This window comes from Musca autumnalis, unplaced genomic scaffold, assembly GCF_047663935.1.
Source record: "Musca autumnalis isolate F117 unplaced genomic scaffold, ASM4766393v1 scaffold_2, whole genome shotgun sequence".
NCBI lineage: Eukaryota > Metazoa > Arthropoda > Insecta > Diptera > Muscidae > Musca > Musca autumnalis.
In genome coordinates, this window is record NW_027411755.1 from 270,935,321 (window position 1) to 270,954,826 (window position 19,506).

A 19,506-nucleotide genomic window follows, 5' to 3' on the forward strand; every position below is an offset into this window, starting at 1 on the left:
TTAGGTTAGGTTAGGTTTAAGGACGCGCAGCCATCTAGTGGTATGGGTGACTGGTCCACTCGGAGACCGTTGGTCCATTGTGTTCATCCTGTGTGGGCTATTGCTGAAGATTTAGAGTGTTGATGTAGTTTATGAGATGAGGATGATAAGTTAGAGGTGATGAGATGATGGTGAGTGTAGGAGATGTTGAGTTGATGGTGCAGCACAGATAGGATGCTGATGTAGCGAGTGATGCCAATGTATAGATGAGAGTGTTCTAGAAGAGTGAAAAGAGGTATCCTTACTCGCCTTTTCAGACGTACAAGGCTTCAGAGAAGAAGCACTTGATGAGCAGGCTTTAACCTTCTCAATAGTGATCCTCTCACTAGCCTTCCTCGTCACCGAAGCGAACGATGCCGACGGATACACCGGCTGTGACAATAGATTTCTTCGCAGAAGGTGGTTGTTCCTCAGACGACCTCATCCTTTTCACAACCACTTGTTGTGATTTTGGATCGGTCGACCGAGGTCCGTTATCCTTTGAGGAAGTCAATGCCATCACTGACCCATCACTGTTCCGCCCGCTCGTGTTCCCACTTGTGTCGGATGGTATCTTCTTTTTCATCAGCTGACTCACCTCTATCACCCTTTGTTGGGGTTTAGCAGTTGGGCCAGCTACGGAATCAGTCGATACCTTCCCAGAGGATTTGGATACCTTCTTCTTCCTTTTTGGCTTCTTCCTAGCCTTCTTTGAGGGCTGCGACGTTGCCGCATTGGAAGAAGGGGGGGGTCTCTTTCAACTCTCCTCACGAACTTGATGTTAGTATGTATCATTTGAAATTACCTTACGCTGATGGTGTTAGGGTCTTTATTGGCATGCCGATTGCAATAGTTAGTTGCCCGTCGGTATGATTTTTCGTCTCTTGCTTCCTTGGCTTTGGCAGAATTGGAGGTCTGTGGATTCAGCGAATCATCCATCTTATCGATAGGTTCTTCGCTGGCGCCACTCTCCTCCATTTCATTTCATTTTTATTTACTTAATAATGCAAAAGCTGAAGGCAGCCAAATAATTACATTACAGTAAGTTCTACTTTAATTCAATGGATCATACAACATGATTTCAAGCAATTAATATTAAATGTAAACTTAACAATTTAAGACCAAGAATTTGGTTCCCCAATGTATAAAAAATCCAAACTGAGGAAAAAAAATGTATATATGTATATTACTGTTAAATAAGCATACAAAAAATATAAATCAACTAAGGGAACTACTATACTTGTTGCCACCATTGTGGATAACTTATCAGACCTTATTTAAAACAAAATCTGTATATTTTTGTTTAAATACATGTACCGTGTACGAAAATGTACGCAATAATGGAGGAAGTTGGTTCCAAATACGTGCAACTCTAATAATATACGATCGCTCAAATATCGAAGAGGTAAATCGAGGTATAATTAGCTGTGTATGTCGCGTTGAATGCGAAAAGTGAAACTTTGTAAGCAATAAATCGGGGCAATTAGTACAAATCATCTTGTAAAACGTTATCATTAAACGTTGACTAACGTAACTGTCAAACGGTACTCCCAAAAACATTAGAGAGTAGCTCGTGACATGGTCACGGCGCTTCAATTTATAAACAAAGCGCAAAACCATGTTGTAAAGCTTCTCAATCCTCTTCAAATTCCCTTCCTCTACTGCTTTTTGCCTTAGAAACGGAGGCTTGTCGGGATTGTCCGACACCAAAACATCACCGGATGGGGGATCATTAGCTAGACTAGAGGTAGGGACATGGATCACTGTCGCGTCCATATCTTCCTCCTCCTCAGTCAGCGATAATTTTTCCCACATTTCATCCGGGATGACCTCCTCCTTGAGTGTCAAGGGGACGTTTTCCTCAATTAAATTGAGGAGTATTAGGCTCTGTCTGTTTGAACTGTCGTTTATATGGTCCAGTTTCGGAGTGTCGTCCCCGCCCATATTTTCAGTCCGCTTTGTAGCAGAGTTAGAGCTGCTGGCAGTAATATTTTGGGTATCGTTGCCAATGTCCATATTTGTGATTGTCAGGGGTAATGAGGAGGTTGCACTTGTGAGTGTAAAGACTGAGGGTGCCAAGGCATCCACACCTACATCAGTCGAAGGTTCATTTAGAGGGTTTTGGGTTTTTTTTTTTTATTATTAGTTCGAATGTCCATGTTCGCATCGCGCCAAGATCGTTATCCCCGGCGGGGGATGTACGTACCACAACCGATTGTCTTGGAAACTATAACTTCGAAGATCTTTCAAATTCAAAGATTGACGGTGGGATATGTCTCTCATATTGCCTTTATATTTTCCATAATTGTTTAAGATCTACAGTGTCTCTCTATAAACAATGTGAATAATAATGACACTCACCCTTCGCATACATCTACTCGTAAACATAACAGAGTATTTTTCGTTAGAAAACCAGCATAGACGATTTCATTTAGCAACCTTCAAAGTAATCATTAAACAAACGCGTTTAGACAAGATTTGTCCATTCGGATATGCATAGTCTCTATTAAACAAAAAAGAAAGCACAATACCACTAGAGAATATCGAACATTTAGCGCTTGTCAAGGCAATCTCCGTTATTCACCTCATTGTTCGATACAACTGTGACTTTATTTTGGTTAATTTTCCGTACAGTTGTAATCTTTGCACCCAGCGATTGAGATATAGGTATAATATTAGGTGATGAATTTGTTTAGTTTAGATTTTGAGTGAACGAAACAACCGACAGAAACCATCAACTAATCAGACTTTTTTTAAATTGGAGTATGAAGCTGTTGGTCTCAGAGAAAAGACAAAAACAAGTCAATCTTCCACATTGTTTCCAAGATATGATGCTGCTGTGTAGTTAGATGATTGGCCTATTGCGAGGGATTGCCATCAACAAAATAGAAAGTAAAACCAATTTCGTTTCTGAAGAAGAAAGTGGTTTTGAAAAACAACTTTAAATAAGTACGAATAGATTGTGGTAACACCACACACAAGCTAATTATTTGAAATAATTTTTTCCGGATAAATTATAAGAAAGTCATAATTCAAAGGTGAAGTTCAAATTAAATTATAAGAAAGTCACACTTCAAAGGTGAAGTTCAAAAGTAAAATAATAATAATAAGTTTAACCCTCATTATTATAAGTCTTCTTTTGCTATAGTTTGGATTTACCGAACAGATATAAAGCGTTCCAGTTAACTTAAAGTTAAAAGTGATGATAGAATTTCAAGGATGAGCTTCTTGGCATTAGCTTTCAATGTAAAATTATATTTTTGTGCCTCCAAATTGGTTTATTTTGCGTTTTCAAATCCATCAGATAGAAAAAGAACACATTTAATAATGGCACTAAGACTGTTTGTAATGCTATGAATTATGATTTTGTAATAGTTTGAACGTTGCGATGCATATAGGCTTGCTAGCTTCTTCATCGCAATACACATATAAAAAAAATAATTAAATAAAATAAATAATTTCACAACTACACTGTGCAACACTGGAAATGCAAACAACTTCTAATGGGCATTTTCTGAAAGTACATATTGTGACTACAAAAACCTTAATTGGCTTTTGTGTTCATAGATCGGCTTCAGATTTTATGGCCTCATCTAAACCGACCTAAAATGAGCCTTTTTTCCAGTGATCGGACCTTTATCTCCGAAACTAATAAGAATTTTACTTTGCAGTCTTCAGCAATATTTTAGCCCTAAAGTAGTAGAACTTATGTGTCAAACAGATGCAATTGGAAAGCTGCATCTAGTCAGTAATTCTGGTCAGTAACAACTAAACTGTTGGGAGTTGAAAAAAGTAACCAATCTAAAAATGTTCCATCTAATGTGACCATCAATTCTTTAGAACATTCTGAAACTCTTAAATGGTTATTTCACATTGTTTAAGGGGTATTTCATAACATACCTTTTACAAAACTTATTTCAAACAATGTTCACACAGGCTGTTTATTCTCATGTTGGGGATTTCAATGAATTATGGAAATATTTACCAAATTGTTGTTGAAAAATTTGAAAATTTCTTGCTCTTATCTACAAGTTTGCTGCAGATGTCAAAACAAGATTCTTCGTATTGGTTTCAGAGATACAGCCCCGATTTGTTTTAAAAATTCGATCTTTAACCATGTTTAGATGAGCCCATAAAAACCGAACCCGATCTAAGAAAACAAAACCCTAATATGGTTTTTGCCTATTGGTCCTCTACTTTCATAAAATTCTGGACAGAAGTTGTTTGCACGCGATTGGCTTAAAAATATTGCATAGTGTTATTATTCGGTACAATAGCAAACTACAAATGGGATACTTAGAATTTTGTGCTCTGCCTTGAATGTGTAAATATATTGTTGATGTAGCAGCAAGAAACCTACGTAGAAGCATAATTTTGTTGCGAAACAATGTTGTTTCAGGTCAATCCGGTACGTAATAAACCGCTGCCGCGTTACTGAAGAATATGCTCAGTTACTGTAGAATATTTTGAATACAATGCCTTACTTATATGTACTAAAATTAATTGCTACCTTTAGGACACAATATTAATTCACCATATGATTACGTCAGACACAATTTGCGTCCGTCAACTTGGCTGCATCCAACTTTTTACAAAGCCATTAAAACCGTTTTATTAGTATAGCCATGCATATGTGGTACATATCGAACAAAGCTGCTGTAACACATATGGACTGGACATGTATTAGTCGATGTATGTATATTTGAGAAAGTACTGCGTATCTACATTTCACATATAATAGGGGTGCGTCGCAGAGTGGGCTAGAAAATTTTATTTATTTATTTATAAATAATTAGGCTTATAGTAAATATAAGACTAATATACAAGAAGATACAGCATTAGCGACAAAGGCCATCACCTGATACATTGTGTTTGTATAATTTTTTTTAATTATTAAATTATTTTCCTTAATATATTGAAATATACAATTTACATTTTGGATGTTAATATTTTTAAGCATTTCCAATCCTTGGTTCTGTATAATGGTTCGTTGTTGGTGAGATAGAAATCTGCATGTTCCGAGAATATGTTTCATGCTGACCATTTCGCCACATTTTGGGCATCTGTTGTCAATATTCCTATTTATTAGATATCCATGTGTTACTATTTTATTTTGTCATCGATTACTTAGTTTCCGCAATTTGAACAATATTTTTATTAACAATGCTTTTACAAAAACCATTTAGATTGTAATTGATAAATCAGTAAAATAAATATGGTATAACAATAAGATCTAAGGAAAATTCTCAGTGAAACAAATATGTATTATCGAACACTTAAATAAATCATTGCAGATATAATTTTAAACTATGTTCACGAATGCATTTTAATGCCATTCCTAGTATTGATTATCCAATCACGTTTCAGCGGTTCTGGTTGAATGTATTCAGTTTGGATACTCTGACATTGGGACCTAGGCAAAGTGTCTTGTCTGTTTTAGCCGCTACGAAATTATACTCTGCTCAATTGTCATTTAGGTGTACATACACACACATATCTGCATAATTATTAAAGTAAGATTGACAATGTTAACCAGGCAGCGGAGCGGCTCACGTAATGTGAAGAAAACATCTTCCATGAACCAAATGTGAGCAAAAATACGAACATACAATCTGCCGAAAATGTTTAAAACTCACGTAATCATAACTTTGCAGCGATAGGTACGTTGATAAAAGTATAAAGAAAAAAATTGTGGCTTTTGTTACTGTTTGTTACCCGTTCCGTTTCGTTGCTGTTGACTTACTGGTCTGTTTGCCGTCACAAAAATGGGTTGGTCGCTTGACGATGTCGTTTTGCTTGGTGGATTTCAACACTATTACTTTACATACCACTCTTCATGACGAGTCTTTTATTTGTATACTTGTATTTAAAAGGGACACCCATCATAGTTCTCCCTTCAAAATGAGTATATTCCATCTTCTGGGTTTCGAATAAAATAATACACCATATGGTTTGTTGTTGTAACAGTGTTGATTATTGTATGTTTGTGTGTATGGTTTATAGGTATGTGTGCTTTGAGTTCTTCTTCCCACTGGAAATGCTTTTGATAATAACATACCTAAGTAAAATTCTCACGACGCTTGGTTGGATTTAAAGTTAATATAGAAATGGGAAGTGAATTAAGTTCAAATTTCAGTTTCCCCATTCTTGATTCATTTATTAGATGTCTGCGAAAGACTTGGTAAAATCAGTGGAGCAAAACAATGACAAGGGTTATGAATTAATCGGTTCATTTTCAAAAAGTGACATGGTAAGATCATTTCAAGTTCCTTTTACAATTTATTGTGAAACCCATAATTATGTATGTATGTGTTTGTATAAACCGTGTTGATAACATATATATGTAATATGGTCATATACAATGCTTCTTGAGGTTGTTCAGAACCTCAGTTGATTCCAGCTGAAGTATTTCTTTATATTAGTCTATAAGAAATCCCATTGGTAGCAATAAAGTCATACAAATTTTGTTGTAAACAAAAATGTTCATAAGTTCTATATATCGGTGTCTCTTATGCAAAAATCCAAAATACATACGTTATATTAATTGATGCAGTCGAAGTTCGATTATCCGTGTGGGCGGGACCGGAGTCAAAAATAGTAAAAATAGTTGATTCTTGTAGACAGAGCAAATATTTGGATAACTTTATTTGGATAGAACATTCAGCAATATCATCCTAGGATGACAATTGATCAAATGATACTAGTCGAACATCTAGAAATCACATTCATTCCTCACCACAATTTTCCAACATATCAGAAGCTGTTCGAAAAATATATCATCTTCTGACTGCCGAGTAATTAAAGCAAATAAATAATGCCCATTAACAAAGAACCATTTTTAACTTACATTTGGATATCTTTTATAGTATAATTAAACACTGATTTATATATAGGAATGATAAAACTAATCTGAAGAAATAATTTTTCTATATTTTTAGACGCACCACCGCACATCCAATGATGAACGTGTACCTAATCTACATTCGTCTCATGAAGTCAATACCAACAACATGGCGATGAATTCGACGCATGGCACGCACAATAGCCTGCAGCATTCTAGTTCGCGCACAACCATGCGACATTCCATCTCAGCCACGTCAAGTAGCACCCCGGCTTCACCACAATTGAGTGGAATTATAACGGCATCAGGGGGTCAATTACTTTCAAATGGTCATCACTACCAGTCACAATCGTCATCGCAATCATCGATTATTTCAACAATCCCAGCCTCGCAGAGGCTGCTTGAAGAAGTTATTTCTAAAGGGGCCCCATACCCGATGATTGTATTGCCAGCTAACGGCTATTGGGTGGATGGAACGGAGCACGAATGCACATACGATTCTCGCGGGCAGCCGATGCTGCCACAAACCACATGGATGGCTAAATTCGAAACAGACGATACAGCGAAATGTTATAGACGCTTCTATGCCGGGCGGGAACACTCAAACCTGGTCGGACACGATGACCTACTAGGTCCAGTGCTTATTTCGATTAAGAGCGAAAATGTAGCCAATCAGGAACACATTCGTATCCTGTTACGTCTAAAAACGGGCACCATGCATGAGTTAATTCCAGTTTCATGTATGGGTCCCAATCCCAGCCCAAATAAAATGGTTCGCCTATTGAATGACCAAATAAATGTCGATAGCTTTATGCCTGTACTCTGTCCAAAGGCATCACAGTTGATTGCTGTGTACGATGAACATGTATTAGTGTCTAACTTCAAGTTCGGCGTTCTATACCAAAGATATGGCCAAACAACTGAGGAGGAGCTATTCTGCAATAACAAGTCCTCACCCGCATTTGAGGAATTCCTTGATGTGCTGGGCCAGCGTATTCGTTTAAAGGAACACAAAGGCTATCGCGGGGGTTTGGACATACAAAACGGTCATACCGGCGACACTGCCATCTACGAAGTATTCAAAGAGCGTGAAGTCATATTTCACGTGTCCACCATGCTGCCACACACAGAGGGCGACCCACAACAACTACAACGTAAACGACACATTGGTAACGACATTGTGGCCATTGTATTTCAAGAGTCGAATACACCTTTCTCGCCCGATATGATAGCAAGTCATTTCTTGCACGCCTTCATTGTAATTCAACCCCTGGAACCCAACACTCCTAACACACGGTATAAAGTAAGTGTAACAGCACGAGATGATGTACCCTTTTTCGGGCCAACATTGCCAAATCCCGCTGTATTCCGCAAGGGCCAAGAATTCAAAGAATTCATTTTAACAAAATTAATAAACGCCGAAAACGCTTGCTACAAAGCGGACAAGTTCGCAAAGTTGGAACTGAGGACTCGAACGTCTCTTTTGCAAAATCTTGTTGATGAGCTCAAGGAGAAGACTAGAGAATTTTTGGGCGCAGATCTCAGTGGCACGGCCACCGCAAGTCCTACGCCAGAAACGCCAAAATCCGATAATACTACGGCGGGATCTCGTTTATTTGATACGGTCAAAAAAGCATTGATATCCCGAGTACGTTCCCAAAGCGTCGACACCAGCAACATGGCCAGCGTTGAAAAATTCTGCGTATCCACAAAATTGAATTCATCTGCCACCAGCACCCACTCGAAGAAAGACACGAGTTTGACAGAAACGCCTAATTTAAATGTAAGTTACCGTATAAATTGATATTACTGATAGCTAACCCGCCTAACATAAACATTTCAGACTTGTAGTCGCACAACTTCGAAATCTTCTTCGAAATCAAAATCGTCAAATGAGTCCACATCCTCATCTCCAGACATTACGTCCAGAGCTGCGCTAAGTATAGGCACTGGAAATAACAATAACGGCATAAGTGGAGCCAAAGAAGCCCAGAATAGCAACAACACCTCAAGTGTAGCGAACAACGGAGCTGGAGGTAATGCGGCTTCTGGTGGAACTGCAACAATGTCGGAGACTAGTGATGATTCTAGCCTTAACAGTGTGGATCTTGATCCCATGATGGTCCATCTGGATGGGGGTGCCGCTTACATTGATAGCGATACCGGATTAGAGTCCATGTCCTCTGCTGAGGCAAACACAAAGGCCTGCTCTCTATGTCTCGATGGCTCCCAAACTATTATGGGTTCATCGCCTAGCAATGAAACAATAGTTCTGATTGATAATCTCAGACAGGAAGTTACTCGCCTTAAGTGTGACAAATTAGATTTGTTGAGGCAAAATGTGGTAAGTATCCATAATTTGCGTACTCTTTCTAGCGGTGTTCATGTTTTTTTATTAACATTCTTCCTTACTTTTCAGACTTGTCAGCGAGATATCAAACGTCTACGAGAGCGTGAACTTTCACTTCAAGGAGATCTTGCTGCTGCGGGCAAAGAAATACTACGCTTAAGAGATCTTCTCAAGGAATACATGCCGGAAGTGGCCGCGTCTCCTCTCTCAATTTCGCCAATCTAATGGAGACAACCTCCACACCGAACATTTCTACAGCGACAATTTAGAATTACGCTAAATCGAAGTTTGCAAAGCAAATAACTATTTGAAAATCAATAACCAATTGTGCCGTGTAAAACACTTGCTAACCACGTTTAACCAAACATAAGGACATGCTAAGCAACACAACGATGCCTAACGCAAATCTGTGATTCTTTCTCGAAGAAGAATCAACAACACCAATCGAATAGTGAATTAGTTTTTCAATTCACTCTTCCACCCGATGAATATGCCGTCGTCGTTATACTCTGGAGCCTCTAGTTTGCTATGTTTTGCATTCACTAAATATGTTTTATTTATGTTTCTGTATAGATTGGCGGCCAAAGTCAAAGGGCGGCGGCAAAAATTCTTTATTATTTAAAAATTTGTTCGTTTCGCCTCCACAATATATACATCAACACAAATATTTACACCAAATAATAAAATTAAGTAGCCTTTAGGTATAGAAACAAGATTGGATACGAAAACCATGCTTAATATACATTTATTAAAAAATGAATTAAATCTCATAGAAGCGAGCTCAACCAACATATAGGAATGATCCATTAAATGCTTACAATAGTAATATAAGTTAGATATCCTTTTTGTAGGTCACAAACAACATAAGGCTACAACATAGAATCCATGATAATCGAATTCAGTATTTTTTTAACAAATAAGCATGGGTAGCAAACAAAAGTAGCAAATTAAATGCGCAACATAATACTGACATTTCTCTAGCAGTTAAGAAAGAATAATACTATACACATTGCAAATTTTTTTATTCAAATAGGCTGTAGAAGAAATGTCGGAAAAATATGATATGATTCCATCATACCAAATAATAATACTAATAATTCCACTCTTCCTTTGGCACAATAATGTATATATATTTTCCCCACAAACCTGAAACCACTTCGAAAGAAAAACTGCCAAGGAGACACATAAAATCACAAATTTAACAGTTAACCACTACCTTACGATAGTAGCACAGCGCTTTGCAACTTCAAAGAACTGTTTAATATCCAATCCACATTTACCTTTGTACATAAGTATTCTCCATTTTTATATTAAACCTAAATGTTTTACTATTTTATAATAATTTATATATACTATATGTATCCCTTATGCAATTGATTATTTTTTCTATTACTGTATTTACATAACCATTATATGTAAATGTAGAAGTACAGTACAGATTTAAGTCCCATTTACTTAGTCTTAATAACATTGTTAAACAAAAATTAATGAAATAAAAAGAGTTGAAACACCATATTAACTATATTCCACATTCAACATCTTCGGCCTCTTAGTGTTGGGAAACTTCCAATGTTTAACTTTGCATTCGACAAAACCTTGAAAAGTTATAGAGACAAACAAGAGAAAACTGAATTTTTGTTACCATTATTGGTTAATTAATAAAGCAAAAATTAATGCACGCAAAGTTTTAACATTTTAGATAATTATTTATTGCCATGAAAAGGTAAGAATAACATATCGACATACTGTATTAAGGACAATTGTCAATACCCTGTTTAACCTCATGAAACCAGCATGGCTGACTTCCGAAACGTCTATTGTTTTGTATTCGTGCATGAAACTAGGGGTTCTTAGATCGAGTTCCATACTAGAGTTATTTTAGGAATTTGCAGTAGTGTGGAAATCGCAAGTTTAATCCACGAATACAAAGCAACTGACAATACGGAAGTCGGCCATGATATACATCTGTCTTCAGATGAGTACAATATTATTCACATTAACCGATTGATCACAATATTAGTAAATGATATGAATATGAAAACAACTAACAGTTACGGTTAAACTAATAAAAAATAAAACACAATTTTAAAACATAATATTTCCAATGTTTAATTAAAGACTTTTGTATCTGAAGCAAATAAAACAAATTATTTTATTGGAAATTACACCCGGCTTTTCGTAGCCTTTTTGTATAGACTTTTTTCTGTTGAATTCGTAGTGATATTTTTAAGGCGAGTTTACATTGAATTAATACAAGAACATACAATAAAGTACACAACTTCAAAGTTATGGGTCGATTCCGTATTGCGAGGCGAGTCATGTCTCGTCTATCGTCTCTGTGACAAAATTTAAAAAATGCACTACGTAAAGCGATAGAAAGTAATCGTCGATAACAAGTTATCGGTGATGTAGCGGAGCGTTTTTTGTTTTGATTTCAATAAATTAGAAAAAAATATCCGAACAAGTTGTACACAAAAGTTATAGTTTTCTAAAATTATAAGCTCAGTGGAACTATTTTTTGATGATAGTGAAGAAGATATAGTTAACGTAGCGTCTATCAGAAGACACTTAAGAGATAAATCTAATCCTTTAGAATTGCCATCAGTATTGTGAGTTTGTTTGGTTTCCAACATTCATCAAAATAATTGTTATTTTTTTAGATCAACAGCATTCCAGCCACTACTTAATGTGTGTGCTGATTTAAGGTTTTTTGCAGAAGGAAGCTTTCAAAAATCTGATGGCAATGACTTTAACCTCGGGATGGCTCAACCCACATTGTCAAAGGTATTAAGCGAAGTTCTGGAGTTAATAGAGGAAAAACTGTGTACAATTTGGATTGTTTCCAAATTAACAGAAGAGGAAAAGCGTCAAAATAAAAATAATTTTTATTCAAAAACAAATTTCCCGGGCGTTGTGTCGGACCGGTCGATCAACAAACGAACGTTTCACAATTGGTCTGTTCCTTTACTTTTGAAAGTGGTAAAACCGGCAAAAGTAGCAAAAGTTGTAAACTGCTCCCATATGAATTGTATGGTGTCTGAAGTAGAGGAACGCTTTTCGAGTAAAAAGTTGTAAAACTGGAAGATTCTTGCACGTAAAGGAACAGAGATAATATAGTTCAACATGTCGTTCACAAGTCGGAGTTTACACGCACAAATTACTCGGGAAGGAAAATTGAGTTTTTTGGGCAATAGGGGGTAGGAAAGAGTATTGAGGAGCTCTTTTCTCCCCACTATCGCCCAAAATCATCATCATTTATCTATTCAAAGAAATAAAAATGGACACACTCGCAAAGCAATTTATACACACACACAACATAAAGCTGAAAACACGCCCAACGTTTGGGTAAAGTTTTAAAAGTTTTATGTCGTTTTGACCGTTTTTACACTGTTTGGCATGATGCCGAAAAATGTGGTACATGTGAAAAATTAAATCAGTTTTTGTTTTAACTTATAATATTATTGATATTTTTCATCGTGTTCCCTTATTTTTTTAATGGTAATGTTTGAAAAAAGAACGAATTGTCAAAGAAATATGTTCGCCATTTATATCTGAATAGAAAAGTTTTTAGTTTAAACGTTTAGTTGGCAAGTACGTTGTCAATTTCTACTTCATTTTGTGGTTTTTCATTTTCTACCTCAGCAGATTGTCCAATTTCACTGTTATTATCATCCCATGTCTCTTCAATTCCGTAGATCGCACATGCAGGATTTGAAACCATATTAATTTGCAGTAAGTCTGCTACCGCTTGCTCCATCGACGACAAAGATATTTCTTGTGATGGTCCACCTCCTGTAGCTGTAATGTTCTTATTTTAAGATTTTTTTCTTTTTTTTTTTGGTTTAAAATGAGTCCATACTCTGTTCCATTCATCTGGTGTACGCACACATCTATTCAATTGCTCCACAACATCCTTCCACACCTCATCAAAGTGGCTTTAGTTTCGCCAAAAAGTCTGACTCCACGAGCTACGTTTTGGTGGGCTTCCATTTTTCAAGCAGCATTTCAAATTTCTGTTTTGTAGTAATTTTTACCAATATAAGTACTGAAAACCCAAAAAACGTATATAATATTAAATAAATTCACTTAAAATAAATGAAAATGTGATCTACGTGTCATTTTTTCGTTTTTAATCGTCTGCAAAAATGCACGGCGACAGCTAATTTGTTGTCGCCGGAAAATTAACTTTATGGCGACATAATTTGACGTCGCGGGGCAACTTTTGCCAAACGTAATGGAAAAATTGCAACTGGCAACGCGACACGACTAGCGTCGCAATACGGAATCGACCCATTAATTTCACCGGCGGTTTCACTTTATTGAAGCTTGAACGTACAAACTTAGTTAGCCAGAAAAATTCGCAAAATAGGCGACGAAACGTCGGGAGTAATATGCAATAAAATAATTTCTTTCGTTTGCTTCATGGGTCGATTCCGTATTGCGACACGAGTCGTGTCGCGTTGCCAGATGCAATTTTTACATTACGTATGGCAAAAGTCGCCCGACACCGTCAAATTTTGTCGCCGTAATGTTCATTTTCGGGCGACAACAAATTAGCTGTCGCCGTGTATATTTACAAGTGAATAAAAACGAAAAATTGAAACATAAGTAACATTTTCATTTAAGTGAATTGGTTTAATTTAATATACGTTTTTTTGTGTTTGAGTATTTATAATGACAAAAATTACTACAAAACAGAAATTTGAAATGCTGACAAAAAAATGGTTTTTGCTTTTTGACGAAACTAAGGTCACTTTTAAAGAGGTATGATGGAAGGATGTTGCGGAGCAATTATATAGTTGTGATCCACCAACCCATACACCAAATGAATGGCGCAGAGTGTGGATTAATTTTTAAGCTACAATAAAGAGAAAATTAGCTAATAATAAGAATGCCGCAACTACGACAACGTTTACACAATTTTTCCTCTATTGACTGCAACACTTCACTGATACTACTGACAATGTGAGTTGAGCCATACCGAGGTAAAAGTCATTGCCATGGGATATTTTAAGACTTCCTTCTGCAAAAAACTCGTAAAGCAGCGCACACTTTAAGGAGTTGCTGCATGGCTGTTGACCTACGGCTTTTTAAGTCATTTTTAATGCCTCTACTATATAAAGAACAGAGTCTTTTGGAAGCCGAAAATAGCATTTAAACCTAAATTATAAGCAATTATTTTGATGATTGTTGGAAACAAAACATCTACTCACAATACTGATACAGTTCTAAAGGATCCCATTTTCCTCTTAAATGTCTTCTTATAGATGCTACGTTAAGCATATCTCCTCTATCATAAAAAAATGGTTTCACTGAGCTTACATTTTTAGAAAAATATTTCTTTTGTTTACAATTTGTTCTGATATTTTTCTCAAACAAAAAACGGTCCGCTACATCGCCGTTAATTGTTATCGGCGATTATTTTCTATCGCTTTACGTAATACAAATTTTAAATTTTTTCGCTCAGACAACAACGCGACGCGACTCGTGCCGCAATACGGAATCGACCTATTAAATAAAAATATTTTAAAGGCGTCCACTACCCTATCAGTCTGCACGACAGCATTTGTGATAGTATGTGTACATTTTCGAAAATTTGAGAATGTATGTGTGAGTTTTTCAAGACTGATGAAATTCAAAATAGTTTAGATTTCAAAATAAACCCCCATCAGTCTGGGTGAATTGTGTTTATTTTCAAATTGTCAATATACAAATTTCAAAAGCGAATAATGTTTGTGTAGGAACAAAGAAAAATTTAAAATTAATTCATTTTTGGAGGAAAATTGCATGATTTCGAGAGTTGACTGAAGGCTCGGCTACACACTTGTCTGTCACACACATACAAAAAGGGTTCATCGGCCCGCAACATGACTGATTGGTGAGTGCCCAGCTTAAAGCTAAACATAAACAATATTTACAACATAACTCTACCAAAGAACAATAAATATAGTATAAATATTTAAAAAACGACTTAATGATATATGATGTTTCAACTTTCTTGTACTCAGCAAATAGGGATTTGCGCCTATTAGCCATGCTGTAAATAATATCGGATATATATCGTCACCATAAATTCACTAAGACGTAACTAACGAAATAACAATTTTACAGGAGAAGCAAAAAAAACGTTACAAAATGAAAAACTGTTTTATGGGATATTAATCTTATGAGGGCGTGTTTTGAGATCCATCATAACAACAAAATCTGCAGACGACAAATCGAAGGTGTACCAGCAGGAACCAAGTAGTAAAATTGTAGAGTACTGAAAAAGAAGCGATGAAGTTAAGCTAGCAGCACAGAAAGCGGAAACCATGTACAGTACACATACAGCGGAAAAGAAATTGGTGGTGAAAGCGGAGTTGGTGCAAAGATAGCAAAGAGGCCGCAAGAAGAGAGACAAAAGAAAATTCCTAGAATATCTGGCAATGACGACGACGAAAACAACGCTAGAACAGAGAGGAAAGCAGCAGAAGCGCAAGCCAGAAAAACATGAGAAATCTACACCAGACAACAATAGATGATAGCCCTCCCACAAGAAGACACAAAAGAAAGTTCCCAGAATATCTGGCAAAGACGACAACACCAGAGCAGAGGAAAGCAGCAAGCCAAATTAAGAAGATAGTTCCACAAATCGAAGGTGTACCATCAGCAGGAACCAAACAGTAAATTCGTAGACTTCTGGAAAAAAAGCGATGAAGTTACCACAGAAAGCGGAGTTGGAATCACAATGTCAAAGAAAAGCTAAAGATAATGGCTCGATTCAAGAGCGATACAAAGGAAAGTAGGGACCGACAACACCAACGCCCAATCAACAATGGGAAAGCATGGATGTGGAGTTGAAAACAATAACGGAGAACGTCTGATAGAACTGTGTGAAACATTCCAGCTAGTCATTGGTGGCTCCACCTTCCCGCACAAGGAGATTCATAAATACACGTGGACATCACCGAACGGCAATACTCGCAACCAGATAAATCGCATAGGCGTGTGAGTACAAGATGGAGGAGCTCCCTGTCAGACCTCAGCAACCAAAGAGGCGGAGACATTGACAGTGACCACGACCTCATCATAGGTGAAATCAAAATCAAATTGAAAGGCAAAAGAAAAACCACCAGACACAGAAACACCGGAAACAACTACGCCTACAACAACTCCAAAACAACACAACCAAAAACACCCTAGCCACGGCAATACGCGAAAATATACCAACAAACCAACACCACACGTGAGAGGAAATAACATCAACATACCACCAAGTTACGGAAGATACACTGGGAGTAGTCCAAAAACAGAGAAAAATGAACCTAATTTCTCAAAGAGTTGAACATAAGAGGCAGCTGAAAAACAACAATATCACAAGAGAGCAGTACAAAAAACAACTACCAAAACAAGTGAAGAAAGCTGCAAGAAGAGACAAAAGAAACTTCCTACAAGGTCTCTGGCGAAAACAGCAGAGGATGCAGCAAGAACCAGAACCAAATAAGAAACCTACACCAGACAATAGATAGTCTAACAAATCGAAGGAGTACCAGGAACCAATCAGTGAAAGATCGTAATGGTAGACTACTAACGAAAAATGATGAACAAATTCAAAGATTGTGGGAACATTTCGCAGAAATAATAACGCCACTGAAAATAACGAAATGTCTAGTCCAAGAGAAAATACCTTCAACATACCCTGTAACCCTCGCAGCTTGAACGAAATAAAAGAGGCAATAGAACAACTAAAAAGTAAAAAGATTTCAAGAAAGCCTTCGACACCATCAGACGAACTGCCATATGTGTAGCAGTAAGCAAAAAGGGAGTACCCCACACAATAATCCGAGTAATAAAAGCGATGTACGAGGATGTACAACTCTCAGTTCTTCACAACGGGAACATAAGCCAACCGTTCCTCACAAACGCGGAAGTAAAGCAAGGATGCCCTTTGTTCACAATTGTACTGGATCAAATAATGAATCAAGTCTGCTGTCAGAGTAGAGGCATAACATGGATTCTCTCACGACAACTCGAAGACTTAGACTATGCGGATGATATCTGTCACCTAACTCACAAGATATCCGACATCCTGTCAAAACTAGAAGACCTGGAGGGACTTGCTCGCAATGTTGGACATGAAATTAACGTCAGGGAAACACAAAGGCCATGGCAATTAACAACACCAGTACAGAAAACATCATGCTACAAGCCCAAGCAATTGAATCCGTCGACAGCTTCTGCTATCCAGGAAGCACTGTAACAATGAATGCTGATGCAGAAACGGACGTAATCAATAGGCTAAATAAAGCGAGAGCAGCATTTGGACGACTTCAAGTTGTATTGAGAAGCACACATATATCCATGAAAACCAAGTTCCTAATATTCGAAGCATGTATATAATCGATTCTGCTATACGGCAGTGAAACCTGGCTCTTGTATAAAACACCATCACGCAAAAGCTACAGGTATTCACAAACAAATGCCTCAGGATCATATGCCCGATATTCCGACCCAACACCATAAGTAACATACAATTATGAAACTTAACAAACCAGGAAACCCATACAAAAGCAGATTATACCGCGCCGTTTGCACTGGCTTTCAAATGTCAATTCCATAGCCCAAACGTTAAATAAATCCTCATAAAGAAGGTTAACCCGGCAAACAGCTCTAGTGCAAACGCGTTTAAGAACAAATCTCCATAGCATAACCAAGAGGTCGACAAACAAACAGCTGGCGAGGAACAATAACCCAAGAACTAAGACAAAACCACCTTACATCGAACTACAAATCGATCTGCTCATCAACACTACCTTCAGTTTTTGGATGTTGCATTTATAACAAAGTTTTTACAATTTTTTTACAAAAATTTTATAAAAGTCGCCATATCTTCTAAACGAGAGGAGAAAGAGCAAAAACGCAAATAATGAAAAACAATTCTAATAAAAAAACTAACAACTTTGCAACAAAAAAAATTTAAAAATAGGAAAATAAATTTTTTTAAAAAAAAATTTTATAAAAGTCATCATATCTCCTAAACGAGAGGAGATAGAGCAATAATACAAAGAAATTGAATAGAAAATATACCAGTCTTATTTAGAAAAAATCTAACTATCCCCAAAAAAAAATTTTAAAAAAATTGGAAAATAAATTTTTTGGAAAAAATTGTTTTTATAAAAGTCGTCATATCTTCTTAACGAGAAGAGATAGACCAAAAACACATTAAATGAAAAACATTTCTAATAAAAAAACTAACAACATTGCACAAAAAATTTTTTAAAAAATTGGAAAATAAAATTTTTTTAAAAAATTTTTATAAAAGTCGTCATATCTCCTAAACGAGAAGAGATAGAGCAAAAATACAAAGAAATTGAATAGAAAATAAACCAGTTTTCTTTAGAAAGGATCTAATCATCCCCCAAAAAAAATTTTAAAAAAAGTGAAAAATAAAAATTTTATAAAAAAATGGTTTTTATAAAAGTCGTCATATCTTCTAAACGAGAAGAGATAGACCAAAAAAACATTAAATGAAAAATAATTCTAACAAAAAACTAACAACATTGCAAAGAACAAATTTAAAATTTGGAAAATAAAATTTTTCAAAATTTTTTTTATAAAAGTCGTCATATCTCCTAAACGAGAAGAGATAGAGCAAAAATACAAAGAAATTGAATAGAAAATAAACCAGTCTTACTTAGAAAGGATCTAACCATCCCCCAAAAAAAAATTTTAAAAAAGTGAAAAATAGAAAAGTTGAAAAAATTTATAAAAAAAATTGATTTCTCATATCGCCATCTATTGGTGTGAAAGTGATTTATTACAGTAAAACTAATCTGTTGATGTGAACATGAGTTATTACAACACTAACTTCAGCTATTGTTTATGTTTTTTCGAAAATGCAGTTGCGAAGTATTTGCAGCGATATCATGTCAGACGAACATAATATCAGCAAATCGATGTAAATTTTATTTTTCCCAAAAAAATTTAATGTCATTTCTCACTGAATGAACATTCATTATGTACGTCAACCTTAAAGACAGCTAAATACAAAAGCTGGATGCTGCGAAATTCTTCTGGACAGTTTCCTGTTTAAATACAAAAGATGGCGCTATGAAATTTGTTTCGACTGTTTCATGTTTAAATACAAAAGTTGGCTGCTATGAAGTTTGTTCGGACTTTTTGATTTATAACTCCATCTGTCGGTGGAAAATAGAAATAGAACTTGGCACCATTTTTTGATCTACAAATATATCTTGGTACACAACCTCAAAGACAGTGCAATATAAGAGGTGCTTGCTATGAAATTTGTTTGGAGTGC

At 36.2% G+C, this 19,506-nt stretch overlaps 1 protein-coding gene across 18 annotated transcripts in view; it reads left to right on the forward strand.

Moving 5' to 3' along the window:
* The window catches only part of RapGAP1 (Rap GTPase activating protein 1), a 152,868-nt gene extending 142,146 nt beyond the window's left edge, over window positions 1-10,722 (forward strand). For all 18 annotated transcript variants that reach the window (XM_073965025.1, XM_073965021.1, XM_073965009.1 and 15 more), the window contains 3 exons: window positions 6,957-8,642; window positions 8,703-9,203; window positions 9,279-10,722. In XM_073965025.1, coding sequence (XP_073821126.1) covers window positions 6,957-8,642; window positions 8,703-9,203; window positions 9,279-9,434 — 2,343 coding nt within the window. In that variant the 3' untranslated portion in view covers window positions 9,435-10,722. The remainder of the gene's footprint in view (window positions 1-6,956; window positions 8,643-8,702; window positions 9,204-9,278) is intronic.
* Window positions 10,723-19,506: the final 8,784 nt, after the last annotated feature.